The 11,864-nt window shown below is 43.2% G+C and overlaps 1 protein-coding gene across 1 annotated transcript; it reads right to left on the minus strand.

The window, feature by feature from the left end:
* Window positions 1-6,282: 6,282 nt before the first annotated feature.
* Window positions 6,283-11,654, minus strand: LOC136530626 (wall-associated receptor kinase 2-like). The gene is made up of 4 exons (XM_066523349.1): window positions 10,982-11,654; window positions 10,116-10,310; window positions 9,480-9,644; window positions 6,283-7,343 (listed from the first exon to the last, which is right to left on the minus strand). Exons 1-4 carry the CDS (start codon window positions 11,652-11,654, stop codon window positions 6,283-6,285), a joined length of 2,094 nt encoding a protein of 697 aa, XP_066379446.1.
* Between the last annotated feature and the right edge of the window lie 210 nt (window positions 11,655-11,864).

Genomic DNA, 11,864 nt, shown 5'->3' on the forward strand with positions numbered 1-11,864 from the left:
GCTATGAACACACAGACACGAAAACCACTCTAATCGGAGCTACAGTGAAAAAGAAACAACTACCGAAAGATTTATTTTATATGAGAAAAACAAAACTATAGCCTTCATTTATTTTAATTATATAAAAGTATGTATAGAATATTCTAGAGAAATATATAAATCTTATTAAGTCAATTTGTATTTAGAATTAGAAAACTAAGATAAACTAATTATATTTTATTTATAAATCTCGTTGCATAAACATTAATCATGTTGGGATTTAAACCATGAAATTCCAGAGCTAGAGACATGGTAAACATTATTACTATTGCATATATTACGTCATTATGAACTTAATGCAACTTCAACAGGTCAAAACGGAGCTAAACGTAGATTGTATGGCTAAAACAAGATAGTGGCAGTTTTGTAAATACTAAGATCTTCATTTTTGGATTAAAATAAATAAAAACAGGATTTTTAACTCCAGTAGGGACTGCGGGTTCTATATCGCAAATCTGCAGGGGCCTTTCTACAAAAGGTACGGTGGCGGTCAGCGCTGATCAGGTCATTGGCGACATGGCAGAGCAGGATTTGCTAGAGCTTGTGCACCGGCAGTGGACCAGCCGACGTGGCGATGGTGGACTATGCCCACGGGTCTATGGTAGACCAAAGGGGTATGCTGGGTTGGGGATCTAATCCTGGCCGCTGGTTTGGGGTTGGTCGGTTGAGGGCGGCTGGTGAAGGATTGGGCGGTGTGGGTCATCGGCGGGGCGCTTCCAAGGCCGGCGTTACGTCGAAGATGGACTAGACGGCATCTTCGAGCTTGGTTGCTCACGGTAAAGGCACAAGGAGAAAGAGGGCGGTGCGGCAAACACTATGCGAGGTTCTCAATGCTAGGGAGTGACCGAAGATGACGTGAGGCTTGAACGGGCGGCTCGGGTTGCCCAGAGGTACTCTTATGAGCTTGTAGAAGAAACGGAGAGGGAGGGGACGGTGCCGTAAGCTTTCTTACCCTAATGCAAAGCTTGTTCGGGTGCTCTTGGCGATAGCGCAACGGCGAAGGCAGAGATCAGCGGTGGCGGCAACAAGCGAAGGCGGTGGCTCGATCTAGGGTTATAGGGCATGGTGGTGGTAGCTAGGGTGAGCAGGGCTGTGTATATCAAAGAGGCAAGCACGGTAGGGATCCTCTTGTACTTATAGGGAGACCAAGTGTGTGCTCCACACATGAAATCCCGTGGAAATCGAGATTGCGCGCGGCTTCAGGTGGAGTCTGGGTCGAACCCGATCGAAGGTAGGAGAAGGGGTGAGTGGCTGACTAGGGTTTCTTGGTGGCAGCAGAGCTCTAGGGCAAGAGGCAGCTCGGAGCTGCCAAGGAAGGGTGTGTCGGAGATCCGCACAGGGAGAATCCCAGGAAGTACGGGATCGCCGCGACTGCTTTCGCTCGGCCGAGTCCATGCTGGGCACAACACGAGGTAGGAGATAGAGGTGACACTGACAGCTGGGTCCCGATGTCGGTGAGAGAGAGTGGGTCCACGGGGCATTGAGAGAGAGTGGGGAGGAGGCACAGGTGGCGGGCTCTGGCTTTGGACTTCCTGCTGGGCCGAGAGAGGGAGTGGAATTGTGGGGCACCGCGCTGGGCCGGAGGGATTGGAATGGGCCTGCGGCGCTATGCGGGTGGAGGGAGGAGGTGAAGGCCGAGTTGGGCCAGAATAGAGAAGGAGGGGTTTTCTACTTAAAAACTTCTTTTCTTTTATTTCAAATCCTTTTTCAAACTCACTTTCAAAAGCAATTTGAATCCATTTGACAAGGTCTGTGGCGCCATATTGTGAAGGGCTGCAGTGAACCATGCGGTAGCACGACAAGTGTCGAATCCTAGTCATGGTGCAGGAGCTGCAGATCCAACACTACGGCTGACACAGAAGGTGGCGAGGAGCATTTGTGGAGCGACCTGTTGTCACACCCAATTTTAGGGATAAAATTGAATGCACAAAACTCGTGTGTGCCCAGGAATCAATCACACACACAAGCTGACAAATTACATATAGTATCATCACGGTGTCTCATACATCAGAGTTATAATAAAACTTAGTCTTATACAACACAGCGGAATAATAAAAAGATAATAAAACTCTCGTGGCCGTCATCACAAGGAAGGTCAACTGGTTGACCACAAGCCTAATAATCCTCTGGGAAATACTCATACCCGTTGCCATCTGTTTCCCATCCAGGATTTTTATCCAAGTAAAGAAAATAAACAAGTGTAAGTACATTCCATACTTAGCAAGCTAACATGGGGTTATGAAACTCAAAAAGGATAGACTCTGGTTTACTGCAGTTAGCATTTTTAATAGGTCAAGCTTTTATTCTCAATTATTATCAAGTTATGCTTAAGCTCCCATTTAATTCCCATAAGAACAATATCGGGGTCAGGTGTGCCATATGTCATCACTGAACAACTTTAAATGATCATCAACAATTAACCGGTTATTCTATGAGTTTTCTGGGCCGCTCGTAACCATGAGCACGGCGGTTATAACAGTTTGTTACCCTCTGCAGAGGTGGTGCACATTCACCGTGAGTCGTGATCCCCATATGCCCGGGTTAATTACTCCCATGTCACTACCAAGGTGAGCGGGCAGGGTACACTATGAAGCCATTTCATAGGTTTCCCTAACAAGTTAGGGCCACTTGGTTTCCTTGGCAGGCAGATGTAGGGACCCCCCTTTCCTATGGCACAAATCCATCGCTGCTATACTCATAGGAACAGAGGCAGCCCTATACCCAAAGTGGCAAGCCCCATTGGCGCCAAAAAGGTAACCTCTAACTAGTTAGGAAAGATCCTATTACTGAGCTAAAGTCAGAGCCATATGACTCTCCCGGTTGCACTGTTAGTCCCAGCTTTTGCCGATAGATAAGTCCTTATGGAGGGCCGAAAGCAACATGAACAAAGGTCATTTGCACTTTCGCCCTATGGAACAGTTGTTATAAATCATGTTACTCACTTGGTTCCATAGTATCATTCATCAACATGTATATCAAGTTCAGTTAGAGCACTAGCAATCTACCCATATGCATTTAACCCATAGGAGACAAGGAATAGGATAACAATCACTAGGATGTCCTTACGGGTATCAAAATTAGACACATGCAAATGAGTAATTGATTAAAGTGAAATAGGACATCAAGGAAGGCCCATGTTATACTTGCCTTGGTTCATAAACTCGTGCTGGTCCTGCTGGTCGTCGAAGAGTTCTTGGTCTCCAACGTTTTCCTCACCGTCTGAACGCGACCAACACGGCAACATACAACATTCCAAAAGCATTCATGCAAAGCAAACATTCCTATCATTAGAATAGTACACCAACAGTATTGAAATCAAGATAAAAATGTTTGTAAAACTAATCTACGTTTCGCTACGATCACGTCAACGCGAAGTTCACGAAAAACGGAGCTAAAATGCGAAAGTTATGATTAAAACGGGTTTTCCTATAGCCCTATATTTAATTAAATCTAATCATGAAATTAAAAAGTTCCATGAAATTACGAAGCTAACGCGATTTGAATGGATCAATTCGGAGCTAAAACGACAATTTTATAAGCGAAACAGTTCAAATGGCATTTCTGTAAATACTGAAAGCATACTTTTGACTTAAGTCGTGGAGTTTACGCTTTCTAATCGAGATTGCGCATTCGGGGAAATACGTTTTGGACTGCGGGTTAGGACTTAAAAAAGTCCAGGGGCTCTTATGCAAAATCACCCGCGAAGGGGTATCTTCTATTCCTGGCCGTTGATCTCGTGATGGGCGGCTAGGATCGGCCTGGGGGGGTCGGCCGGCCAGAACAGTAACACCGGCGGCCAGGCGCCATGACCGGCGGCAGTGGTCTCGCCAGAGCACGCGGTTAGGGCCTACGGTTCACCAAACTGACCACCGAGGGCACCTGTGAGCTCGGGGGGAGAAGGGGGGGCGCGGCCATGCCGTTTTGGCGCCCGGGAACGGCGGCAAGCGCGGTGGCCGCCATGGCCGGCGACCATGGCCCACGGAGCTTGCGGCCAAGGCTCAAGAAGCCAACAAAATGAGGAGTGAGATGCACGGGGAGATAGAGGGGAGGACGGAGAAGCTCACCAAGGGGGAAATGGAGACGGAGGCGGCTCGGAGGAGGCTGTCCACGTGGAGGGGCGGTCGACGGAGCTCGGAGATCCTAGGGCGACGGTTGCGGCCTTCCTCGGTGCTCGGCAAGCGCAAAAACGAGAGCGGGGGCAGCAAGGAGGGGCGGAGACGGCTCGGTGCCGATTTATAGCGGCCGGGCGCGAGGGGGGGCACGCTCCCACAACGCGGAGTGGGGCAGTTGAGGCATGCGGCCTGGCCGGGCGGTTCCGAGGAGCGCGGGGGTGAAGACGGCGCCGACAAGCGGGCCCGGGCGGTCAGCGGCTGGGCGCGGGGGCATGGGCGGTTGCCCGGCGCGGCTTGCTGGGCTGGCGCGGCTGCTGGGCCGAGCAGCTGGGGCGCGCGGCTGGGCCGGCGGCTGGCGGGCCGAGCGGGGAAGAGGGAGAGGAGAGTGAGCGGGCCGCGCGGGAAAAAGGCCATGTGGGCCGAAAATGAGGAAGGGGAGGAGATAATCATTTTCCCTTTTTATTTTCCAAACAAATTTTCCCAAAAGCATTTTCAAATTATTTTTGAACTCATTTGAACACTAATTTAAGAACAATCATCACATGAATAAATAGTGCAGCAGCATGTATGCATCAAAAGTTTCAAATCTTTTATTTATTTTAATTCCCCAAAATTATTAATTTCCTATAATTGAGTGCACACTTAATAACATAATTAAATCAAATTTACTTATTTTAAAAGAATGAAATATTTTGGGTGTTACACCTGTGAGCATAGCACCTTATCAAACTGCAGAGAGAGCACATTGTGGGATGGTCAGTTCAATATACCACTAGTAGAGAACAGACCTTCATTTCACCATATTAGTCCCGGCTAGAGTTGGGCCTGGGACTAATGCGGGTCCAAGTTTCATGAGCGTCCGAGAACCTTTAGTCCCGTTGGTAACACCAACCCGAACTAAAGGGTCATCCACAGGTTCGCTCAAAAGGAAAGCATCCCATCCAAAGTCACATGCAGGAGGCTTATGCCAATTATTTTTTAGCCTCGTAGACCATTTACTGTTTAGGAAACTGGGACTAAAGGACCATGCCCTTTAGTCCTGGTTGGGAAACCGGGACTAAATCCCTTTCACAACCGGGACTATAGCCACTTTTTGTACTAGTGTGTCTTCCACTGGGTGGGTGGTGTCTTAGGCTATATGCTTCATTAGCACTTTGATGGGAGTCCGATGGGAGCTTGCTCCCATTCTGTTTCTTCTTCTCTCTATTCTATCTCTCCGAGATCTTTCGACAGGAAGCTACGCCGCAGGGAACGCGTCATCTGCACTAAAATATCAATTCCATCTTCAAGGCTAAAATCATTCCTTAGAAAGCCTCACAGAAGATGACTATCTTATAAGGACTAAGGATATATATATACACACACACTTTATCTCTTCCATACTATAGTCTATAATCTATCCTACAACTCTAGGTTGTGTAGTCATACAGATTTCGAACTATTCTGTTTTCCAATTAAGAGGATTATCCGTAATCATGCATGAATCGGGCTAAGCTAGAAAAAAGGATATTTTGAAAACTAGTTAATTCAATGATGACCTTCCATAGATTCACCTATATAGGTTGCGGTTAACGTTGTAAAAAATAAGAGCTTGAATACCATATGTAAAAATAATCCAAGAAACATGATCAATATAGAGACAAATAGATAATTTCTTATTCATAATATAGAACATTACATTGTCTTAAACTCCATTAACATACAATAATAAATAACATCTTGCATGTCTTCCCAATTGACAGCAAATATATGACATAGAAAGCATGAAGCAAATGGCATGGAAAACAATTAATTATTGATGCTAATGATGAAGGATATATTCCTTTTTATCTTGTGTCTGGTGCAATGCTCTAGATGTTTTGATTATGATTAATTCAATATCGATGTAGTGCATAAGACCATAATGACATCAAAAGTCTAACACTAAGAGCTCGTCAGTAGAGCTCCTAGAGCAAACTCGTATAGTGATTCCTAAGGAGCTTTGTCGGATGATAGTTTGCAAACTTGTAGAGTGTTTTCTTCTAATTCATTTCTTCCAAATAGTTTGTCATAGATTATCACGTTCAGCTTCATAGTCACATATATCCCTAGAGAACCACTTATAGGGGGAGCTCCATCAAATAGCCCCTTCCTAGTTGATTGAAGTAGAAGAGAACCTTTGTATTTTTTCTTCCCAAGAATCTTTCAGTATCACAAGTGTACTTGCGACGCTCGCCATAGCTGGTCTTTCATTAACATTTTCCTTTAAACACTTCATGGCTAGTATTCCAATTTCGTCAAGGATAGGAATATCTTGTTCTTCAGCAATATCCCTGTCAAACAACTCCCTTCCAGTGTTAACTTGTTCATAAGCACTCTTAAACTGCTTGACAAGATTGTTTTCACCATCTACAACGGGCCTTCTACAAATTAGCTCTAAGAGAACAATCCCGAAGCTATAGACGTCACTTTTTGGAGTTAACCTCCCTGTATCCTTGTACACTGGATCCATGTAAGGCAAACACCCAATAACATTCATGGTATAATCTTTGCCCACCACAGAAACCTTTGATAACCCAAAATCCGAGATTTTTGGAACCAACCCACCATCGAGGAGTATGTTGTCTGGTTTGACATCTGCATGTTGAATGCCATTTTCTGTGTATGAATGCATGTAAGCTAAACCTTGAGCAGACCCAATGGCAATGTCCAAACGTGACCTAAGTGTGAGAGGCTCACGCTGCTGATCATTATGTTTGCCGTGGAGAATGTCTTTAAGACTTCCTTTAGCAGCATATTCATATACCAGCAGTGGAACATCAACCCGCAAGCAGCAACCCAAGAGCTTGAGAATGTTCCTGTGCATCATCCTTGATTGGATTTCCACTTCCTCCACAAACTTATCCAGTGTACCTTGAGTTACCTCATTTGAGGACTTAACTGCCACCTCGATCTTGTCAGATAAAGTCCCTTTGTGAACTTCACCAAAGCCTCCCTTGCCAAGAGGCACCGAATTGTTCATGGTTATTTTATCAAGTTCATCTTTTGTGAATAATATTAGAGTTTTGACATTTTTAAGTCTCTCACTTCCATTCTTTCTTTCAATTGCTTCCAGTTCTCTCTCCTTTGCTTTTTGCTCTATCCGCTTCAGCATATAGCATACCCCAGTTCCAAGTATAATAAAAAACAATATGGAAGCACCAACAGTGATTCCTGTAAACAACATATTTACAAATATAAGTAGAGGATATGCTATCAGTAGTTCTCGTAATTCCTGTGAACAATATAGTTGTGGTAATCAGTTGCATTCATTTTATTGAAATAACAAACCAGTCATTTCTATTCAAACATAATAACAAAGATTGTCGACTGCAGCATATGCAAATAGAATAAGTTGGGTGGAATAATTTCAATGCCTAAATAAATTAGGAGCATTCACAAAATGTCCATTATTGTTATACTTGCAATAATGCCACTTAAATGTCAGTTGTACCCAACTTGGCCAATAAGCTATACACTTTGCAGTTTAGACAACTTAATGATAATATAATCATTAGGACTAACACATTCTTAGAATGTCATTTAATGAAAAAAATAATAGGATTTAAGCAAGCAAAGCAAATTAGTCAAATCTAGAAAGTTTATCATCAGAAGAATGAACGCATGAACCTGAGTATTAAAGTGTTGAAAAGAAGAAAAACAAGTAGGAGAAGAAGAAGAACAAAAAACAAGGCCGGATACAAAATTATTATCAGTAAGTAACAGAGACCGTCCACAGAAATTGAGACTGATATGTGAGGCAGGCCTTTTTTTATTAACACATGTTCCTAATAGCCTTTGTCAAATGGTCTATATTAGTATTCCAATAACAGAGCCGAACATCTTAACAGGCCCACCTCTGTAAATGAATTCGAAAAAACAAAAATCATGCAGTTCCGAAGACTCACATGTTTGCTCGCTACCACTATACTACACGCTCTCTTGTGACTCTATATACCATGTTATATTTTTATTTAAACTTTTAGGAATTTTGTATTGAATGTTTCAGCCCCTAAATGATTTGAAATAAAAAAAATAACTATAAAGTTTTAGATCTTTTCAAGCTCCACAACTCTAGTATAGGCACGTCTCCATCTGAGATAGTTTAATAAATTCAAAATTTTGAATCTTAAAGTTTAAGAATTTTGAAATGAATATTTGGGAATCTGAATGCTTTGAAATAAAAAAAAAACTTGTGAAGTTCTAAATCACATTGACAACTATAACTCTTGAAGTTTCTAAGTTTTGAATTTCACAATCTTAGCATATAAAATGAATGTTTAGGAATCTAATGACTTCAAAGCATAAACTTCTTAACCACAAAGCTGTAGAGTGTACGGAGAACTATAACTTTGGTGTGTACCGTGTCAACATGTGAGGTTGTTTGAAAATTCAAAAAAATTAATTTCAATGTCTCTGAACTTAAAACAAATTTTGTTGGGACTATAAACAGTTTCAAATAAAAAGCGTATCAACTAAAAAGTCGTAGATTGCTTGGAGCTATACAATTTTGGTATAAAGTTTGAATTTATCTGAGTCTATATGAATATTTTATGAATGTTTTTGAAAACTACTTTTAGAGCTAGGACCTTATAATACCCAACTATATTAATAATCATTTTTAGATGCGAGAATCTTAAAATGTCGTATCTCTATTAACTATATGATATACACCGTGCATTGCTGTGGGGATTGTGAAGAATTTGAAATGAAATTCCGTGGAGATGATGCAGCTATATAGCTTTCATGAAGATGTTGGAAATTAGTGGGATGACATGGTTAATAGCGGGAGATGATGTGGGTAGTTATTGGGTGAGATGTGGATGGTTTGCATGTTGTGATAGACTTATAGTGGAGATTATCTTTATAAGAGATATAAATTGGTTAGTAGAAGTGGCCCTCTTAAAGTGACCGCCTCTATTTAAAGTCGATAAATGGCAACCGGCATTTGCCTGGGGCTGCCTAACCATTTAGCCTTTGTTAATCAGAGGGCATGTCTCCTAAAATTCTTTTTGTAGTAATGATAGGGACAATCAAGGGTATTCTGTAAATAGCTATTGGCCATTCGAAAAAGCACAACGATAGTGACGTTAACAAAAATAACAATTATAATAAATGTTTCTATACTTAGAACTAGGTGTACGAGGCCTGTAAAGGATGCGAGAACCTGTTTCCTAAATATTTGATTTCCCTTCATGAATTTCCATTAATGAAATAAAAGGTGAATGAAAATATTTTGTGCAAGAAAACAGAAATTTTCATGTTTGTATATTAGAGAAGAAGTTTAAAGCATGAGTGATGTGTGAATACCTATGATACGCTTCGCTGAACTAGAAAGTTTTGGACGGCACGGCGTTTCCTTTGGGTCACCATGGCTCTCATAACCAGCTGGACAGTTGCACTCATAGGATCCGTAGGTGTCCTTGCACACGCCATGGCATGGAAAATCATTCGGCCGTGTACATTCATCTATATCTGCAAAATATGCAAGAGTTAACAATACTATCCATGCATAGATCCAGATTGACCAACCAAGGTATTACTAATATATTTTAAAGAAAATTAAGGTTTAATATGATAAAAATAAGTGATATATAACTGACTCAAGTAAAATAAATATGATCTTGGTACTTGTTTTTTCGTTTCAATTCATTGTAACATATCCCATGAGTATAGGCAACCAAATAAGGGCTTTGCTCAGCATGGCCTCGCGGATTCAGTGGACAAAACAAAATGGATCAGAACTTGCATTTCTACAGCCTCTCCAGCTGTAGACTTGTTCCTAGATGCGAGAGCCAGGCTTCCCTCACCAGGCAACCAAACACTCTATTATTAGTAGTCCACATACTATTTTCTTATATATCCATCATATAGCAAACACTAGCCATAAAAAAGATAAAACGCACAACAAATGAAAGAAGTTAAAGCCATGTGCATAGTACTCACTTGTGCATCCACCAATTACATAAGGGTTGCCGGTGTATCCCTTGGAGCAATTGCATAAGTACCCAAAGCCCTGCGTGGCGTTGACACAGTGGCTATTGGCGTTGACACAGGCGGAAGCGGTGGGTTCGCCCATCACCCCATCTTTCTCTGTCGGGGCAGGGCAATGTCCATCCGCCCTGATAGCCCATTCAAGAACTACAGGGACACATTCACGGTTCTGTTTCCAAGATTCCTAACAAAGTCATTGTTTCGAACAAGGTCTTCCCGCTCGAAACAATACCTAAAACATGGAGGCTTAGAGTTACTCACCACGGGAAAAAATTCTGGTAATGATACAAGATAAGTATATACCATATATATGTTATGCCAAAAGTAGCTTTATATATATATACTTCTTTCTCTTTCAGAAATGCACATAAGAATATAAACATACACGGTATAGCTAATGCACATAATGGTATCCTAGTTATTATAGAGAAGCCAGTAGCACTCTTGGATTTGGTCATCTTGACGTGGTTGTGTGAGATCAAGCTTCCTTTATTATCGGAAAAATAAGAGCATTCTGGTACTGCCATTCTATACAGTGACGAAGCCAGGAAAAAATTTAGGGGGGGTGAACAAAAGAATAGAGGTTTTTTATCTTCTCTTAACCTTAGCCCCTCCTACCTAATACATGTATGCATAAAATTTGAAGAGATGGCTTAGAGAAACTCCACGTGCTCAGGATGGGTAGGGGGCTGAAGCCCACCTAGCCCCACCGCTGGATCCGTCCATGATTCTATACATGCATTTATAACTGAAAAAAATGCCAAATAGAATTTAGACCTATATGACATGGACTGGTTGGTTATTAGTCACATACCAACCCTTCTCGGCGACGAAGGCGTAGCTGCAGGGGTTGAAGCTCCAAACTGCTTTGCCCCTGGTGTTTCCTCTGCTGTCGGAGGCCCAGATGACGGCTATGCGGTTAAGATTTTCAAGGATGGACGTCTGGCAGCAGCCGAGCCCCGTGCACCTGTCGCTGTCGCGAGCTGCGGCGGCCAAGCTGACGCAGGAGGTGATGCAGCCGCTGTAGTAGTTCTGGCCTTGCAGCTGCGCCAGCGTGTTGCAGCCTATCGCCGTGAACTCGTTTCGTGCCGCCGAGATCAGGAACTCATGCGTGACACTGTACGCAACAGTGGTGTTGATTTTGTTGTTCAACGAGCTGTAGCAGAGGGACGACACCGGAACTCGGACGCGTATCTCGCCGGACTCCACCGAGATGTCGACGACCTCGGTGCTGCCCAGGTATGGTCTCGGCGGGTTGAAGTTGTGGTTGCAAGTGAGGCTGTACTTGCCACGCCACGAACACTGCTTGCCGATGCCATACGGGTAGGGAATAATTACATCGCCGCACCAGTCAGGGCAGTCTGGCTGTGGACTCGTTGGCAACGGCGATGGTGCCGCCACCATCTTCTCAGCCCTGGCGGTCGCAGCCACCGGAACCACATGGGATATCACGGTGGCTGCAAGGAGGAGAAACCACACCGCTTGTGCCATGGCTAGTGTACATGCAAATGATTATTGCATTGCTAGCAAGCTTATATATATAGTCGAGTATTTTAACTTAGCAAGAGGTGTCATTAGGTCTTTACACTCTACATGTGCTACTTTTAAGTCCAAAAACTTGGTTTCGGGTCCCACCTGGCCCAAACATAGTCTGAGCCACTCCATGCAGTGAACTACATAGTGACTGAACGTTGACGTAGA

The sequence above is a fragment of the Miscanthus floridulus genome, unplaced genomic scaffold, assembly GCF_019320115.1.
Source record: "Miscanthus floridulus cultivar M001 unplaced genomic scaffold, ASM1932011v1 fs_166_1_2, whole genome shotgun sequence".
Classification (NCBI taxonomy): domain Eukaryota; kingdom Viridiplantae; phylum Streptophyta; class Magnoliopsida; order Poales; family Poaceae; genus Miscanthus; species Miscanthus floridulus.